The 20,939-nt window shown below is 29.5% G+C and overlaps 2 protein-coding genes across 7 annotated transcripts; both read right to left on the reverse strand.

Annotated features, from left to right (window-relative positions):
- Window positions 1-2,392: 2,392 nt before the first annotated feature.
- LOC106755608 lies at window positions 2,393-3,910 on the reverse strand. The gene is made up of 2 exons (XM_014637793.2): window positions 3,716-3,910; window positions 2,393-3,032 (listed from the first exon to the last, which is right to left on the reverse strand). The coding sequence occupies exons 1-2, from the start codon at window positions 3,843-3,845 to the stop codon at window positions 2,662-2,664; spliced, it is 501 nt and encodes a 166-aa protein (XP_014493279.1). The 5' UTR covers window positions 3,846-3,910; the 3' UTR covers window positions 2,393-2,661.
- Window positions 3,911-17,603: 13,693 nt separating this feature from the next.
- Window positions 17,604-20,001, reverse strand: LOC106755668 (nuclear transcription factor Y subunit gamma). 6 transcript variants are annotated; one of them, XM_014637858.2, is made up of 3 exons: window positions 19,205-20,001; window positions 18,581-18,700; window positions 17,994-18,466 (listed from the first exon to the last, which is right to left on the reverse strand). In XM_014637858.2, the coding sequence occupies exons 1-3, from the start codon at window positions 19,896-19,898 to the stop codon at window positions 18,444-18,446; spliced, it is 837 nt and encodes a 278-aa protein (XP_014493344.1). In that variant the 5' UTR covers window positions 19,899-20,001; the 3' UTR covers window positions 17,994-18,443. The 6 variants fall into 6 exon arrangements, with proteins under 6 accessions (XP_022634299.1, XP_022634297.1, XP_022634296.1 ...); XM_022778578.1 differs by lacking the exons at window positions 17,994-18,466; window positions 18,581-18,700 and adding an exon at window positions 17,604-17,623; XM_022778576.1 differs by lacking the exons at window positions 17,994-18,466; window positions 18,581-18,700 and adding an exon at window positions 17,658-17,908.
- Between the last annotated feature and the right edge of the window lie 938 nt (window positions 20,002-20,939).

The raw sequence follows: 20,939 nt of genomic DNA on the forward strand, positions 1-20,939 counted from the left end.
CACTTGATCCATACCGCTCGGTATTAGGCCACCTTTGCCCCTTGTGACTTTTATAATCCGGCCGACCGGCATCCTCCAGCGCTCTTGATCCGGCCGACTCAGCCGACCTTCCTCCACTACAATATCTTTTCTATGTTTTTCATATTCTTAAAAGAATTTACTTTTAATAAAAGAAAACATTAACAACATCAAATTCTTCAACATGTCAAATTCGTAGAGAAATAGAAAGAGAAATGTTAACCTCTTTACCTTTTCTCACTACTTTCTTTACCAACTCCACCATATAACTACCATGTGAACTATCATATCTTTTTTATTTATTTACCATTTTTATAGCATTAATGTTGTTCTCCACGTTCACTAATTACTAAAGTAATAAAAAAAAAATCATAACTAAGATTAAACCTCGTCATTCAACACAAAACTTAACAATATTTAACATGATAATAAAATTTAAAATATATTATTATTTTTTATTTATTTTTTCTCATATAAATATTTTTTTCCATGAGTCTCACATTTCACATCAACAATAGTTATAACTTCTCAATTGAATTGCAACTTTGTTAAAAGTATATTTAGAAAGCTCGAAAATTCTTAAAAGTATATTATAGTGTAACGTGATTCCTTTCATAATTCGTTTTATAATCAGATACAAATGATTTCCTTAAAACCGATTATTTCAAACTTAACCAAACTAAAATGTAGTAATTAATAAAAAAAAATTATGTTTTTGTATTAACAAAACACACACAATCGCTTCTACTATTTGATTCCGCGTTTCCCTTTGCCTAATACATAATGTAGTAACGTATCTATGACTAAGTAATGATGTAACGTCGGAAAATGATTAAAGTACGTAGTATGTAGAAATTTACAAATTTTACACCTTTCAAATAAGTGGTTTTTGTATAAACAAATGATAAAGATTTGACCATTAGTTTCTATATTTCTTTAGTCAAATTTTCCTCACTAAAGAGAGTAGGCAAACGTGACAGCAAAGTATACCCGACAATTCTTTTTTAACGAATTTGATCTGTGATGAGAAAACAGATGAATTTTGTAATGGATGATAAAATAGACTTTACTATGTGGTATATAAAATATCACATATGTTATTATATGATAATTTAAAAATTTTAAGTTGATGAAAAAAATAATATCGAAACTTAAAAAAATTAGAATTGATAAGAATTAATGTGATATTTTTAATTCTTAAATTTACTATGTAATATATAAAATATACAGTTAATAATTATCAAATTTTAATTTTTATATATTATATTTTCTTAAATAAAAAAATATTTGTTTAAATAATTATCTTACTTATAAATAAATCAAATTATTTAATAAATTACTTTGCGAATAAAATCAAGAATTTTCAAATTAAATGTAAAAGGTGCATATCATACGAACTCAATTTTTCTTCTCTCAAGAATTTCACAAACTCTTTATATTAAGTTGCAGTATTATAATATATAGTAAAACATTATTAATTTTGTCAATATTCAAATTTTGACCTACTTTTGAATCATATATTTGTTTTCCATCCAAAAATTTACATAAAATATCATTTAATATTTTAGATGGACAAATTAATGCGTTCTAATAAAAGCGGGATTCATGAAAAGGAATGTGCACCTACGGTTACCTCATAATGAATATGAATTAAAGGTCAAACACTCGGCATCTGGAATTGAAAAATAATTAAGAAAACATATTCAAAATATACTTTAATGAATAAGCACTCTAATGACGAAAAAAATGACTGAGGAAATTGTTTAAAAAAATGTAAAATTTTAAACTAGATTAACATAAATAAGTTTAATAATTTGAATAAATAAATAAATATTATTTTCTAAGATTTTAAACACAATATGAAATTTATTCTGATCTCAAGTTTGAAAATACTTTGAAGAATGATTGGTCATTTTTAATAGAAAGCTTAAAGAATTAAATTGTGTGGTTATTAATTCACAGTGACATTACATTACTATTCCAATTTCAAATTTGAAAAAATGTATGAAAGAAAATAGTAAATTTATTTTATGAGCTTCTTTGTAATTTTAAAATTTAATTATTGTTGGTGGTCCCATTTACACATCTCACACATATTTCCATTTATAGTCTGGCCCTGCTGGCTGTGTCAGAAACCAAACAATATGCAGGTCATAAATTCATATTTTCACTTCACTATTTTACTTTCTTTTGAAAAAGATGATATCTGTGACGCCTTTCATCATCATAATCACTTCATTAGATATTTCGTATCAACAGCAACAGATTTAGACATCAAAATACACTTTCCTTAACAGATAGCAGTGAAGAAAAATTACAAAAGAACTATAATGTTACAGTTTGACACATTTATAAGCACTAAAATACATCTGTATAAGAGAATATAGGTGAAAAATAAAAACCTGAAAACAGTTTTATGATTACCAAAATACATATATATAAAAAGGTAACATAAGTTGACAAAAGCAATACAGTATTAATCTGCTTTCATGCCAGGAAATTAACTAACTTTCCTCACAAACTATATACTACACTGCATATATATACCACAACTATTTGTGGCATAATATCTTTCACACTACATATGATATGACATCTATAATCATATGTTACAATAAAGTGACTTTAAATGACCTGAATTCTTCAAGGTATTCCAATGATAGGGAAGAAAGGAACATAGTAGCTACTTGGTGCCAAACCCCACTCTGGGGGGAGAGGAAGATCCACAGTTTTGGATGAACCAACCTGTTTTCCACTCTTGCAGTTTGTTGTTGGGGGGCATGATGTTCTGAAACTAAGAGGGGTAGAGATGGTGTAGCTGTTATAGCCTTTGCCCTTGATAATCTGGGATATCTGGTCCTTCCCTGAGGCATAAAGCTGAACTGGTCCACCAAGGACTTTTGCAAAGCAATTCTTTTTGTCTGATGGAAGGTTAGCTTTGAAGGAGCCATCATTTTCTGTAGTAGCCACAACCAGTTTTTTCACACCATCACACTTCACTGAAACCCTAACATCTGAAACAACAAACAACCATATACAACATTAAGCCAAATAACTCAAATGGGCTATAATTTTCTCTTTGTAGTAAAAGACTGATATGTTTTAGCGAGTTTTATACCTAATTCAATTTTATAAAATAAATTTACACACATTTATTTATATATAATTAATATTATTTTTAGGGGACTTAAGATTTTTAACATCCTTTACATATATTTTGTTTGCAATGATTAAATAAAATTAAAGTGTAATTTAATTTTACAAAATTTATTTATAATGTGAGATTAATCTATACTGTAAATTGACTTTATATTAATAGTTAAGATAATACTTTTTACGATAATATACTAGTATAAGGGAGTTATAAGGTACTTAAAAATAAAATTAAAAGAAATGGTGAAAAGAAGTTATAAACTAAAGAATTATAGGATTAATTTGTTGGATTTAATAAATTCATAAAAAATGATAGAAGAAATTGTGAGTTGAACTTTCTCGTTAACAAAATACTAATATCTCATACTCACGTATAAATAATATATTAGTACAACATGATTGAGAAAAAAATCATCACCTAGTACTTAAGAGTAGAGAAAAGAAAACATAAACGTGGTATTTGACCAAGAAATAGAGCAATGGATATAATGAAGATTTGTTTAGATTAAACTAAAGGAAGATGATAGAAGAAAAGTTGGCAAACCAGATAAGTGATAGTTAAGAGTGCAGTCAACGCAGGAAACTTTGCCCTGTAGTGTTTGGGATGTTGAGGGTTGAATTTTAGCTAGGGCAAACAGAAGGAGAAGAACTGTAATAAGTTGAAGAGTGGCCATTATGGGAAGAGGAAGAAGGTGACAAAATATAAGGAAGAAAGGGAAAGAAAAAGTGAAGAGAAAGTGATAAGTTTGAAGGTTATAAATACAAGAAACATTAAATGTAAGGGGTCCTTTGCTGATATTAGTAGTTGGTGTCAACAGAGTGTAGTAAAGATACCTTTCCTAGAGGTTATCAACATATGACAACACCTATAGTACTTATACTGTGCACTGGAATGGAACTACAAATATATATATATATATATATATATATATATATATATATATATATATATATATATATATATATATATATATATATATATACTTAGAGCCAAAATAAAAATGACAAATTTATAGATTATATGATAGGATAGGAAGGAGAAGGATAAATAAATAAAAATTAAATATATTTTTATTTTTGAAATTTAAATATAGATGTTAAATTACAATTTGTTTTTATTTAAAACTTTGCTACATTTTATTCATTAAAATTTAAAAATAAATAAATATAAAAAAAGATTGAATTCTCACTCCGTAAGGAAATCTTTTTACTGAGTTACCTATATATAAAAAAGGGATGTTTTGTTCTATTAAATATTCATGTTCTTTTTCAATTATTTACGAATAAAAGTAATTTAATGATTAATGTTAGTGAGAGGTCAAGAATATCATTCTTTCAAATAAGATTAATTATTTTTTATTATCATTTATAGAAAATTAATTAAAGAATTGAAAACATAAAAACCATACCAAAACATATTAAAATAATAAAAAGGTTTTTTGTTTTTTCAAGTTTTTTTTATGAAAATATGGTTAACCGTTAAGGATAATATATATGTTAAAGTTAGGTATAGAGTCACGGAACATTAGTTGTTCACATTAATTTATCCCTTCAGCTTGTACTAGGTAAAGTTTTGGCCCATTTATAATTGTGAGTTTACATAGATTTTCACGAGTAATGTTTATAGAATTAGAGCAAATGATGTAAGATAGTCTAAACAACTATAACGAAGTTGCTTAAAAATTAAGCACGATTTTAAAATTTATAGGATTAAGTTAAAAACTTGTTCTCAACATTTTAGTTTTAAAGCAAAATTTTTAATTTAATAATTGTTTCCGTTGATATTTTATGCGATCGAAACACTATCACAATTGTATGTTTGAGTTCTGATGAAACGTTAGTAGGATGTAATGGAGTGTGAGTAAAGGATACCTGATTTTTAGTCTTGGCCTTATATTTATAAGTTGTCTCATGAACCTAATCTGATTCAAGTCCAATAATATAAAAACAAATTTACCTTTATATTCAGTCAGTTGCTCATAAACAGTTTTATCAATTTTTTTAATAAGATATCTTTGATTATTTTATCTTCCGCTGTATTATTTGTCAATAATAAAATACGTGTCGCCCAAATGTGGTCCAGCTATATCTCTATTTGTTGTGAAACTTATCTTCTTTGATATGTTTTGACTAATTCTTTGAGGGCAACAAATACGCTGATCATCATTCATGCAAGAAAATAAGTAAAATTAAACAAATAAAAATATTAAAAAAATTTCCACAAACTAACTTTTTGTGTTGAAAAACACTTTCATGACATCGTATTGTGTTCGGTCATAACATGGTATGTGGCATGAATGAATAAAGTCTGTGCAACAAAGTCAATGACTGTTTTAAACAGCTAGCATCTAGCTAGCACATAGTCCTTTAGCTTACTCTTTGAAAATTCATGCAGCGTAGAATTTTCTGGGTTACAGAGATTTGTCAACTGTAACATAAACCTCCAAAAGAAAGAAAAACAATAAGAATGAAAGTCTAAGACACTTTAAATACATTTTCTTTTATCTTTCTATCATTCTATTAGAAAATGTTGTGACAAAATTTCAGTTTTTAAAACGAAAAATATCTTTAATGATGTCATTCGTGTAAACTTTGGATTAAAATAGATAGATTTATAAATTTAACTTGTCTTCCCAAAATTTACTTATAAGATAATTAAATGTTATTATTTTATCATACAATAAATTTTTATATACACTTTACATCTTTTATTTCTTTTTTTACAATATAAAATTAAATTTTTTAATGATAAAAACACTTCTAAAAATAAATTGTCAAGTGGTGTATATAATATTGAAAGGATTTTTTTTAAAAAAAAATATAGAACTAAATATTAAATATGAATAGTAGTCTGAAAATAAATTCCAAATAACAAAATAGTATAACAAATAATAAATCTCATTATAATGTGATCATTTTAGAGAAGAAAAATTAATTCTAATTTAACTTTATAAAATTTATTTTGTTTTTAACTAATATAATAATTTTGTGTATTTTACTTATATTGCATCGTCAAAGATTTTGAAGGTAGAAGTGAGAGAGAGTTTTCAATGTTGGTTTGAAAATTTGGGTTGAATGAGATGAATTAGATGAGAATATTAAAGAAGCTAGGTGATGCAGTGGAAAGTAGATAGCAATGACAAAGATTTTTCAAAATGAATGCAAATATTTTAAAGAAAATAATAACCTTTGTGTTCACCTTTACTCCTACTTCTGACACGCTATTAAATTCACTTTAAATGCTACTTTGCATCTGTGGATCAGCTTCAATCTTCCACTCATGGAAACACTGTGAAATAAGCATAGCTTCAACAAGCACCATATTTTAATTTTACTATTTTCGCATTTATGCTTCCACTCCAAATATCTCCTTTCGATACGGGTCTCTTCAATTAAACATTGTCACATATTTTTAATCATAATAAAATAATTTAAAAAATACAAATAATTATTTGGTGGAATTTTAACATTATTTTACCTTTTTAAAAATTACGCTTAGTATTACAAATTTCCACCTTAATCATTGTAAGATAAATTTACGTTAATATATTAATACATAAACAAAGTCTCACGTTGAATAGAATAAAAGAAAAGATGAACATGAGTTTATATATATATAAAATGTCTTTATTGATAAAAAAACTTTTTTAAATGATACAAAAAATAAATCCGTAAGACAAAATTATTGTTAATATTTAATATCATAATAAAAATTTTACGTCTCGACATAAATCACAAATATGTCTATTTTAGTCTATAAATGAAGAGAAAGTCTCTTTAAAATAACAATCCTTTCCTTTTGATTTTAGTCTTTTGTTACAAGATAAACCTTATACATTTCCTAATTACGAATCCCTCTTGATCTTAATCATTCACTTATTATCAATGAATTTCATATCTTTTACTAATGAAACAAGTTCTCAAACCTTATTATCATGCATGGATTTATAATTCAATCCTTATGAGTCAAAATGGATTTCATATGTAAGTCATAATCAATAGACCTAGCAAATAAGCCCCCATCATAGGACTTGGACCTAACCCACATAGGTTGGGGCCAAAAAAGCCCTTTATTAAAAAAGCCCACAAGGCTAAATCCCCCAAAACCCTATGGGTCAGGACCATCCCATGTGCCTTCTTTTTTTACCAAATTTATTCTTTTTTACCAAATTTAATGTGCTGCAAATTAGAAGTGGTGTTGCAAATTATCTTGGGAGATGCCTTACTCTTGACTTGACCCACTATTTCGGTCTTCGTAAGGGCCCCAGGGGTGGAACCATTTTTAAGCGGTAGCAAATGAACATTTATGTGCTTTGATGAAGAGGGAACTGGGTGAATTCTTTGATTGGGTAGGCAAAAAGTTTTGTGTCATCCCCTACTGATATAAGCATGGGAACCCCTAAATGAGCCTACTTATGGTAACTAAATCATCAAGCTTCCTTTCACCTCAACTGCTTTTAATCCTTTTCTCTAGGTTAATTTCGGGGTTAATGTCACCTACACAAAAAAGCACAAATAAGTAACAAACAATGGAAAAATATAAACAAAAGCTAAAGATACTGCTTATTGATAAACTTTTCAACAACATAAAAACTTGTTTTTGGTATTCAAAAGAACTTCTGGTTGTATTGAAAGATTCACATTAAGAAAATAGAATAAAAACAACTTTAATTTTTCTCATTAGAACAAAAAACTTAACAAGCTCATCCAAACAAGCTAATAAATACATGAAGAATAAATAACAAAATATATAGACCTTCAGGACTTATCGGTACAACAACAGTTGATGTCGTGTGTATGAGACCTTACATGGTGAATATAGATCAATCTCTTCGTCATAGCAGAATAATTGATATCATCAACTAATGTTGTCTGAGTATCAGAATGCTTGTAAAGAATAACCTGCAAACAAAAATAAACTAAACCAACATTATTATACTTCACACCGGTAACAGACAAAATACAAGATAACATTAACTGATTCAAAAATTAATGAATAAACAATAACAGAATCATATGTTGATATTACACATTACTCTTGAGAATATACAATTCAAAACTCAATAAATGAGACACAACAAAATATGACCAACAGTGGACCTTGACTATGAACAATTTGAGAAACAACTAGACATATATTATAAGATGCAACAAATGTAACACAAATAACCAAACACTTATATATTTAACAATTATATGACAGGAATATATAATAATTTTCCTGTGAAGTAATGAAGAACATTAGGACTTGCTTTTGAATAAAAATAGAAATACAAGACTAAGCTAAAGTTGTACGTTATTTTAACATGCTTATTTAATCTTCCTTTTAAACTGTTTCACTAAATCATGCTTATGTAATATCCAAGAATAAATCCAATGCATGCAGTGCACATGACAAAAGTATGGAGATTTTGATAGTGGCAAAAGCGTTGGGGCACTAGACAGTGACGACATCAGCGACCTCTTGCCAGTGGGTGGCTTTAAGGTTGGTGCATCCGAGGGAGTACCACTTGTCGCGGTAGGCGTCGATGAGGGCGAAGGTTTCCTCCAGGGTCCAACATAGCGGGGGAGACTGCGGGAGGAGGTGGAGGGAGGGGCGACGAGAGTGAGGGGAAGGCCGTGAAGTGCTTAGTAAAGTGGTTTTCAGAAGAAAATTAGGGCTAGGGGGTTAATTCGACCCTACTTCATTCACAACCCATCTGATGGGTTTTGGGGCCAGGAGCTTTAAAAAAGCCGCCAAGGTATAGGTCAACAAAAACAGAGCTAAATATAAATTGGGCTAGGGTTAGCCTCGAGGCTTAAAAAGAAACCGACAGCTCTAATAACCAATTAAACAAAAAATCCTAAATTTCAAAATTAGGATTTCTTGTAAAATTAGGAAAACTATATCAGGGTTCATGTAATTAAGAGCAAAACAATTAATCATAAAACTAACATGTTTTGATAGCAATTGTTAGATTATAAAACCAAAACAAACCATTTATTAATGAGCAATAAAATCTTTCATTGATAAAGTAATTTTCAATTCCCTTAACAATAAATGAAAATGTACTTGGATTGGTAATTGAGAACAAGGTAGATTAACTAGTATCTAATCTTCCGACTGTAGAGCATATTGTGTTCCATCTTGATTTTCTCTTGATGGGGAAAGAAAAAAAAAAAAATATACATGTTTATAGATGGAGACCATGACTAATGTAACCTTTGTTATTTTTTTCTTAAATTTTAATATTTATAATTTACTCCTTCAACAAAATAAAAACTATTTATAATCTTTATACGGTAAATGACATTTAATCATAAATTAATTAATTAAATCATTTTAATAAATTGACTAATAAAATATATCTTAACATATTTAATGAATGTTATATATATATATATATATATATATATATATATATATATATATATATATATATATATATTTATATTTTAATACAAAGAGATGCGTTGAAGAATATTATATCACCTTAGAAGTCAATAATACATAAATAACACATTCCTAAGTTTATAATTTTTTACAATTAAAATTAAAGGATTTATAAGTATCTTAAAATAAAAATGAAACTTCATTCTCAATCTTTCTGTATTATTCTTTTTCCATTTTCATCCAAATTGTAAAGTTTGAACAATGAGTACACACTAGTGTAAAAATGCTATTTAACGTCGGTTAATTTGGGCTTTTAACGTCACTTTCACATCCAACGTCTAAACGGGTGATGTCTATGGGACGTCGGAATTCCTCAGAACCGACGTCCAACTCAACGTTGGTTACAGATATCCATCGACGTCTCTATAGACGTCTGCTTAAACACACACCAACGTCTAATTACTCTGTATAGACGTCCTCCTATGATTAAACTGACGTCGACATGAATATATAAAGAGGTTTAAAATGACACTAACCGAAGATTATGTTGTTATAGACGTCGGACATGGCTTTAACCGACGTCTAACAACAATTTTGTGTTTTAGTGCAGTTTTAATCCAGGCTTTCGGTAGCATTGCGTAACATTCTTCTCTCGCTAGTTTCCTCACAAAAAAAACTTGCGTCTTTTGAATCCTCTAGTCCTTTCAACCCAAAACTGAATCTGGGTCCATGGCTACTTCCCATTAATCAACCGCAACAGAAAAAAATTACGGTGTCGAGAAGTAGACAAGGACCCAGGTTCCATTTTGGGTCGGAAGAACTAGAGAACTCAAAAGATTGCCACTCTTCTTGCGAGGAAACCAACAAGGGAAGAATGTTGCACTATGTTACCCAAAGAAAGGATCAAAACTGCACTAAAACACAACACAAAGAAAGAAAATTTTAATCAGTTCAACGACAAGATAATCAATAAAAAACTAAAGAAAGTTTAAACGGGTAGCATAAAAAAAAACCACGAACCTAGGATGCAAGAGAGAAAAAGGAGAGGACGAAGACAATGACGTTATGAGAAACGACAACGCAATGCAGCAAGAGATAAACAATAGAGGAGAAGCAGAGAAAAAGGAGAAGAGATGAAGACGCGATTGAAACTAAATTTTGAGAAGAGTCTGCGGTCTATTTAAAATGAAATGGGGAGTCGGTTGCTCCAGAAACCGACGTCTAGGAAGCTGAAAAGATTGACGTTTTGGTTTCTTGTCAGGGAAGTTAACGTCGGTGCCCCTAAGAGTCGATGTCTACAACCCTCGAATTTGGTGAAAATAAAGGAACGTAGACGTTGGTGCCCCTCAGAATTGATGTCTACATTGAAGAATTTTTGTCTTCCCGCCTTCCAAACAGGCCTTAGACGTCGGCGTTTGACTACGTGACGTCTAATTGTCTGGGGTATTAGGTGAACAACATTAATTGTAGCCCAATCGACGTTGCTTTTTCACGGGATCCGACGTCTATTCGACGTCTAAAGCTGAACCGGTTGACGTTTGATTTTCCTGTCAGTGATGTAGACGTCGGTGCCCTTTCCAGCCGACGTCTAAGCTCTTGGGATTTTTGTATAGCATTAATTGCAACGTAGTAGACGTCAGTCCCCTAAAAACGTCGACGTCAATGGACTGTCTTATCACATACCTCGGGCAATTGGACGTCAGTTTGTGGGAGGTCCGACGTCTATGATGTCATAGACGTTGCCTGACATCGAAACTGACGTCTAGTTTTCTAATTTATTTACAATAATGCCACTGCGCATTGGTAGACGTCGGATTTTCACGAAACAGACGTCTAAGGGGCAACATGAATTAATATAAATTACTTTTGGATGTGTGGTGGGGTTGAGAAATGCTATATGCACTGCATTAATGGGTAAAAATAAGTCTATCATGCAGAGGATGCAATAATGCAGGTACCATAATCTACCTCTCTGTATTAGTCTTCCTTGGGTGTAAATGCCCAATAATGAAGTAACAATAAATAAATAAATAAATAAATATATATATATATATATATATATATATATATATATTTATTTATTTATTTATTTATTGAAGGAGGGGTGACGTGGATGTCATGATCATCTTACAAATTTGAAACCTCACTACATAATCCTAAAAACAAGATTTATTACTTCTTTCATTATAATTTTTATTTAAAAGTAAAAGTAATCTCCACTTATGTTTTTTATTTTAATTAATTTTAGTTTTTGAAAAGTGGACTAAATTAAGTTTTCTTTTTTTCATTAGTATTGTATAATATTAAAGATATTTCACGTGTCAATTTTTTTTTTTATTTCTATAAGTTGTGTGTGAGTTATGTGACACTATTATTGGGGACTTGGAAAATAAGGAATTTTAGAAGTAATTGTTTTTTAATATTTGATTATGTTTTTTTAGAGTTGATATGTTTAATAAGGTTTTGTGAGTGTATATATTAGTTAAAACATAATTATGTTAATTATTTAATGTTATTAATATGCAATACATGATTGATATTTTATTAATTTGATGATTTGTGTGTGTGATATTATTAATATGATAGATTGACTTGTTGATAGAAAGATGACTTAGGATTGAATGAGTACGAGTTCAATTCTAAAGAAAAAAAGAGTTAAGGTATACGTTTGTTTTAATTTGTATTTTTGGACCCAATGACAAAAGAATCTTTTACCTTTATTAAATGGTGTAGAAATAAATATAACGGGGTGTAGAAAGTAAAAGAATAAAATTAAATATGAAATTAAAGATTACATGAATTTTAAAAAGATTTTGTGGTTGGTGATATTTTAAATAGTAGTTAAGAGAGAATAAAAGAAAAAATCTTAGTGGTTTTAGAGATAAAGTGGGAGATTTTATTTCAAATAAAAATGATAGAAATAGAATAGAAGAATATAAAAAGGAGAGGAGTAAAAAAGGGTCAGCATACCCTAATTCTAAAAACGAAATTGAGAGAGATAAGGGGGAGAAAAGATATTTTCTTGGAGAAAAGAGAAAGAACTACAAAAAACTTCGTGCAAGGGAGGATTTGTGATGTTTTTGAAGTATAGATAAAGTCCTAGTTTGGCCGAGGCATGGGGAAACTTACAATTGGTGTATGCTATGCATCCTTGATTTACTTGCATGAAAATATTTGTTTGATATATGTTTATATGATTATGATTATGATTATCTGTTACAATTGTAGGCAAGGATTGTGTGTGCATAAGAATAGGTTTTAGGTAATATTTGTGATGAATTTTCTCTATGAAAGTATTATGTATGTTTAGTTGAGTTATCCCAATAGAAAAGTTCATGCTAAGGGAGAACAAAGCTATGATGCTTAGGGAGTTTCCATGCAAATATATGTTGTAAGGGTGTGATAATAATCATATGTAGTATAATTGGGTTTATTGGGGGTATAACATGTCAGTGACTGGATTTGGATTATTCAAGTGATTATTATATGTGTTTGAGTATGTTTGCATGTGTATGTGATGCTTGAACGCATGTATAATGTGTTAAGTATGCTTCCACGTGATCTAAGGTTGATGTATGTGTGTTTTAATGCTTGAATCATGTCCATGAATTGTTTCGATTCGACAATAATTGATTACCATTAGTTATAATCGATTATTTGTGCATTGATGTTGAGAATGATTGCGGGAATAATCGATTATTTGGGATGATAATTGATTCTCCCTTTCTGCGTGATGTTTCTGGATAAGTCTCACTTATATAATCGATTATCACAGTGCATTTTTTGTGAAAAATGGTGAATTTGATGAAGAATGGACGTGGGCCAAACTTGAGGAGATGTGGAACGTGATGACAATCAGAGAATGTGTTTAGGGTCAGTTTTGAGTGGTAAAGATTGAAGCATGAGTGATTGTTAGGATGTACCTGAGTATGTGATTGATAAGCATGAGAGTGGAGGATTAGTCTACTTGTTGCATCTAGTAAATCACAGTGCTATCTGCAGATAGGTGTTTCCTTTTGCCTTGTGTGCATTGTAAGGGTTGTTTGGGTATTGAACCTTTCTTATGTGGGGTGAAGGTGTCTCCCTTGTTCTTGTGTGACATGATTACATGTTCCTTAGCTAGATTGCAGGATTACTCGAGAGAATCTGTATGAGGAATCTACATATCAGGTTGTAGGAGCGGCTACAAACGGTGAGGTAGGGTACAAAAGTGAGACAAACTCTTATCACTATAGTGTTATGATACGGTGATGCTCGTGGTGTTGCTCATGACTGGAATAATCATGGTGGTGTATCTATGATGATGACCATGCTACTTGAGATGTTCCAGGTGTTACTATGTTGATAAAGGTGTTACTATAATGACCTAATTAAGTTAATTTTTCCAAAATAGAAACTTTGATAGAAATAAAAACAAAAGTGGAGATCTAATAAACTAAAATTAAGACAAAATCAGTAATTAAGTGAATCGTTATTAAAGATGTCATTCATTTAACACATAGGAGTGACAATGTACTATATGACGTGAAGCGACCCAAAAAAAATGTGTAGGATGGTGTAGTATTTTAGTTTGCATGCCTCCTTAAGATGGATGGGCTTAAAATTATAAATATTACTTAATTTAAAAAATAAACTGACATAAATTATTATTTTTATTAAATAAAAATAAAGTTATTAAAAATATTATGCATGCATCACACCGCCTTGTGAACCTGCAAATTAAACAAAAAGATTAACCTATATTTCTTATACACGACAGACTAATCTAACCACTTTTTACGGACCAAATGTGAGAAATGCAAAAGTAAATAGGATAGGATGGAACTAGCGCGTTGCTATCCCTATAATGATAAGATGATTTTGGTTGTGTTTTTCATTATTAATATAATTAAACAGTTTTGTTTTGTTAGGTAATCATAATTACATAATCACGTGTATAAGTAAATTTAAAAAGTATCATTTTCTATATGAAATGGAAGTTTTCTTAATAATGTGTTTGAATTATTTAGAACTATTTTTTTAAAAATATTTCATTTAGATAGCATGATTAAAATATTTTGTATTTTTTTACTTAGATAAAATAATTGAATTTATTTTTTAAGAAAATATATTTTAAATTTTACCAAAAATATTAGTTTAATCTAAATATTTAAATAATATTTAATAGACTTACTTTTTTTTATAAAATTATTATTTATTATCAATATAAAAATAAATGTAAATAATTTCACAATTTTATTGTAAATTATTATTTTAGTTTAAAAATATTAAATAGAAAATAAGTAAATTTAAAAAAAAACGGTTACTGAAAAGATAAAATTAGTAATATAATTATTTTAATTTAAAAAACTGATAAAAGTGGAAAAAAATGTATATATAAAGAGAGAATTGTAGAATTTATATTTTCTTTTGGGTGAATTTTAAATTTTATTATTATTTATTTAAAATATCTTCTTAAAATTTTTAAATTTGAATTTTATTTTACTTTTTCAAACAACTGATTTTACTTTAACAAATTTCAAATCATCAAATAAATAAATTACTTTCTTAAGTTATCTCGTCCAAATACACTATAAAAAAATATTTTACTTTTCTCAATTACGGAATGATAATTAGGTCTTTTTGGATTTTTTTCCCCCTTTAACAAGGCATTTTTACCAGTTTTATTAATTATTTTTAAATATATTTTAACCATAGAACATTCATTAACCAGATATTTATTTTACTTGTTTATTTTCTACCTTTCATTCTAGACACACCTAGACATGAGAAAACAAATTAACTTTCTTTTGTTTTCCATTTTATCAAAAACCGTCTAACTAATGATTTCAGTTTCTATTTAACACTTTTATTTTCCTATTTTCTATTATACCATTTATTTTAGTAAGTTAAAATTTAATATCTATATTAGTTTTAAATTTATGTATTTATTAAAATAAAAATATTTATTATTACTTTTATATTTAATGTGTAACCTACAATTTAAAGGAAACGAATCTTGGAGAAATAATAAAAATGACTTACTAAAGTGAACAGAAAAATTAAAATGCACTTACTATATATTCTTTTCTGCAATTTTCTTTCAAATTGCATTTGTACAATGAAATGTCTCTCCATGAAGCATTTTATGTTTAAAGCTTATATGTTATTTAGACCATATTGTCACATTTTAAAAAATAAATAATAAATATGACCCTATATCATAAGAACAATAAAATATTTTAAATTTTAAAATATTTGAGTGTAAACAATTATTAAAATGTAAACAAGATTCTTCAGAAAACTTGCAAAAAGATTTTGAACGTATCTATCCTAAACCATTCTAATTTAACGTAAATATTTCTATTAACATGACTTCGAAATTTAATTTCTCGAATTTTGAAAAAGTAACTCTTTCTGTTAGATTCAATTTCCAAAAAATAATTCTAAAAGAGAAAAAAAGGAGGAAAAAAATTAACTATCTTCATAAACTAAAACTAACTTATAAAATAATCAGAAAATTTTATCTTCCATCATTCTCTCAAAAGATCAATTTCTATGTCATACATAAACCAATTTAACAGTTAAATTATTTAATTTTCTTTATTCTCTTCTACAAATTTAGTTTTTGTTTTTCATTAATAGTTTACTTCATAGCTTTTTCAATTGTGACTAGTGCTAGTATATAGTTATATATGATTGAATTTCACTTCACTTCGGTGAGATCATTATAGACACAAGAGTTATAGTCGTTGTTTGAGCTTCTCCCAAAAGACACTAATAAAATCTTTTAACAATGGACCATGACATGAGTCAATTATAAAAGTGTTTTTGTCAGCACACATTATATTTAACCACTACACTGAATTTGAAACCTACCACTAACTCAAACTATATTTATAAGGATAAATAATCTAAAAATATATTTGTAAGGATAACTAATAAATTTAATGTAATAATTGTTGACTTATTTTATTTTCAAAACAGTAAAAAAAACTAAAATATCAATACAATAACTTTAATTTTGTTAATTTTATTTCAACTTTATTAATAATCAATATAATTAAGTATGTATTTACTTTTTCTAATAATTAACACATGTTACTTTTAACAAAAAAAAAATATTAATAACCAATTAACATTGAAGTAACCACTAAAAATTTTAAATTTATAAAATAAAAAATAAAGAATTAAAATCCCCCTTCAAAGTTAATTACTTACAATTACTAAATATCAAATATTATTACTGATAAAAAAAAAAAGCTAAAAATCAAACATATTTAATTATCTCAACCGTTAAAAGAATCCAAACTTAATTAAAAAATTTATATGTAATTGTTTTATTATACTAAAAACTAAACATATAATACTTATTGTCCTAATCTCCCAAAAACTAAACATATAATTAATCTCACAAAAACAGTTTTGAAACATACAATTTCCTATATTTATAATAAATAGCAAAATCTAATCATATCTATAAGAAATAACAAAACAATTTCACTCAATTATAAATTTCTCTATAAACTAGTCAGGACTTAAAACGTACAGAAAAAACCCAGCTCTTTTTCTTGTTTTTAGGCCTCCTTTTCACAAAAGCATGAGATCAAAGAACTATTCTTAGGGGAACACATCTATGACCGCAACACATCCAATCCCACATTAATGACATATTAAAATAATGATAAATTTATATTAAAAACTATGTTAAAATTGTTTTGATATTATTTTGAGCTTCTAATTAATTACACACTTTGCCCCCACCATCCCTTTTTCTGTTTCATATTTTCGAGGACTATGAGAAACAAGAAACTCAAAACTCTTTTCATCCTTCACCCATCGGGTTGCCCATTCTTTCTCTTTCAGAAGAATTGTGTCCTCTTTTAGAAGCATATTATAATTATAAAGCTACTAATATTATAATAAATATTATAATGTCTATTGCAAATGGTATCTTTCTGTTTCACACTTTATCGCACTGAAATCACACTGAAGCATACTACAGAAGATAGAACGTATTCAAGAACATCTTCAAACATAATTTCATATAATGGCCAGAAAAACAAGACTCTTCTCATATTTGTCTGACTTTAGGTTATTCTTTTACGTTTAAGTGAGATAGGAATAGAGAGAGAGAAAGATATACAAGTTAAAATGTATGTCCAAAGGCTCTAAACCATCCCCATCTTTTCTCATCTATTTAAGGACGATAATAGATTGGTAGTGAAGAGAATGTTTCCATATCGACATTGCTACTATATCTGTAACAGTAAGTATTTCATGTACCCAAACCCAAGAGAATGTTTCCATATCGACATTGCTACTATATCTGTAACATTAAGTGTTCATATACCCAAACCCAAAACCAGCTACAAATAATTAAACCTGAATATGATATTTCAAAATAACATAATGCATGTGTTTAAAAAACTAATATTAATAATAATAATAATAATAATAATAATAATAATAAACCGACAAAAGAAAATATATACAATGATAATTCATTTCTAAAAGTACTTAAAAACCTTTCATCTTCTAATCATAAAATATCATAAATAATTATGCAGGTTTTCGCAAGTTTAGGCACAATAACACCTATAATCTTGTATCAATACATGCAAAAATCTTGGTAAATATCTATACAGGATCAGATCCACTGCAAGAAACTTATATTAATACCCATCAAATTTGGGTTTGATTGCCATCCCTATTTCCATTCCATTCTTTCATTCATAAGCACAGATTAAGTTTTCTTCATAGTTGTTAACCTACATACCCAGAGTAACAATACATCCACCTCTACTTGTTTTTAGTCTGTAAAATTATTGACGATAATACAAACATCAGTATCATCAACACTGAAATAAATCAGGTCCCCAATAAACAAGACCAAACAGAGCCACCATATCCGAATTTGTCAGATATATATCTCACTGTTCACTGTGGGGGGCAAAACAACATTGGGTAATCAATGCCCTGACCAATCTGTTTTTTTATTAGATTACCAAACGTTGAAATTCGAAAGACAGGTTAAAAGAGAAATTATCCATTTACCATTAACCCTGAAAAAGGGAGCTAGACCAAATCTGAGCATGACAGCTTGAACGTACCAACAATATTCATTAGATTTAGGATCCAGTTGGAGCTTCCAATTCCATAGGCACGTGTTTAAAGCTGAGAAATAAACCACATTTATAGATGCATTTCCATTTGCATAACCTCCATAAAACATCTGCATTCCACAACATCTAAATGCCCAATTTTGCATAACTCATTTTAGAAAGTAGATGTCAATATAAAATCATTCCCTAATCTTCACTTAATTACTTACAACTTTTAAAATAGTCAGATCACAACATGATACCAGAGCTTCAACAGTTCCATGAGAAGATGGTCCGAGGTTCCACTCTCGTTCTTAGAAAAACTAAAATTCATTTTCTCTCTATACTCTTCACCATCGTTAATTATTTCCATTCTGTAGGTAAGCGCATAATTCACATTTTCTCAGGCAAACAAAGCGAAACGAAAAGAGGAAGTACGGGAACCCTAGGAGTTGCGATAGACAGGGAAATTCGCTAGTTCAGGACAAATTCAGATTCAGTAGAATAGAATTCAATCAATAAGTTAAAATTAAACACTAATAGAAGAATTTGAATTGAATGAATCAACCGAGGAAACCTGTTTGGCGCCAAACAGCATTTCGAACCTGACGCAGGTCCCTTCCTTTCAGCGTTCTCCCTATCCCTTCCATTACCGAATAAGCAAGAATCGGCGATTGCGCTGAGTTCCTCGCCACGATTTCGTGCGGCGGCACCATCTCCCCATCTTCATCCTCCTCGTCGTCATCATCGAACTCGCACTGCCTCCGCCGCGCCTTATCCGACAAGATCGGGACGTTTACCGGCGCGGACTGGTGGAACTTGAAGGAGGAAGGTTGCGCCGGGGGCGGAGGCCGCGGGATGGCGGGAATGACGCGCGAGGAGGAGGAGGAAGAGGAAGCGGAGGATATGGAGGAGATTGAGGCCTTGTGGAAGTGCTGCGAAACGTTTCGGAGGCTGTGGGAGGTTTCGTTCTCGGGGAGCGCGGCGAGTATGCCGTGAGGGTGGTGGTTGTGGTTGTGGTGGTGATGGAGGAGGTGGTGGTTGGGAGTGGCAGACGCAGAGGAGGACGTGGAAGAGGAAGGAGTGGAGGCGTTGTAGTGGTTTAAATCGGTGTGGTAGTCGCCGTTAAAGAAAACTACGTCGTCCTCTTGGAGCTCAACGTTGGTGGCGACGAACGGGGAGTGCGGCGGCGCGTGAGACGGAACGCCTAGGTAGCGCTCTGAGGCGGAGGGCTTTCGGCTCGGGAGACGGTTCGTGCCGAATGGATCCATGCGGGTTCGGTTCGGAACACCGAGAGAAACGGAAAGAAAATAGGAATAACAGAGCACACACTTGGTGAACGGTGACGAGACTGAAGGGGCTAATGGCTAAGCTTTTTCTTTCCTTTTAACAAAATATACTTTTCTTACCTATTAAAATAATTTGGTAACTGAAATGGACGGTTACGATTTTTTTAATAAGAAAAGGAGTTACCCTCAATAATTTTATTCTGGATACATATAAATTGATCTACGACTTGAGTGTGATGTTCAAATGAAACTCTATTCAAATTACTGTCTGTCATGACAGTAAACACCACATGCTTTACACTAAGCAGAATTTTAACTGGTTTTGTATGTTTAATGATTCTTATTATAATGTTTCAAAAGTCACATTTATAATATGTATTTTTAATTAATAATATAAATATAAAAAAATTATACCTTCTGTTATTTTGATTTATTTTCAATCTTTCTAAAAATTGAAATTTTCTTTTTTTCTTTTTACTTATTTGAATAATTATGAACCGCCCTTTAAAATAATTAAGAGAACGGATTTTTTTATAAATTGAATTCGAATATTTTATTATTAAAATATAAAGTTTATAAAGGAAAATCAATTAGTTTCATTTTATTATATCTTTACTTTTTCTTTGGATTTTGTTATTTATGTTCATCGGAGATCGGAAATTTTCATAGAGATCTTGGCATATAATCTGACCTTATCAAAATTTTCTTTTGGAACATCTTTAATTATTTTCTTAATTCATTTCTTATAAGTTTTGCATATATTTACTATGGAGTGTTTGCATTATAGTTTAAAGTGATTGAAGATGATTCACCTTTATTCAGACAAGCAATAAATGTCATACAAGCAATTGAGGTGCCGCCTGCCGTAAAAGAAGGAAGAAATATTAGGGTTTTCAATATTTTTAATCTAGGGTAATTATGTCATTTTCACAAGGCTATGGGTGCAGGAAGAAAACATGGGGTGCAGGAAGAAAGACCCAAATAATAATTTCACAATTTTCTCGCACTAGCCCATTTTTTCCA

This window comes from Vigna radiata, chromosome 2, assembly GCF_000741045.1.
Source record: "Vigna radiata var. radiata cultivar VC1973A chromosome 2, Vradiata_ver6, whole genome shotgun sequence".
Classification (NCBI taxonomy): domain Eukaryota; kingdom Viridiplantae; phylum Streptophyta; class Magnoliopsida; order Fabales; family Fabaceae; genus Vigna; species Vigna radiata.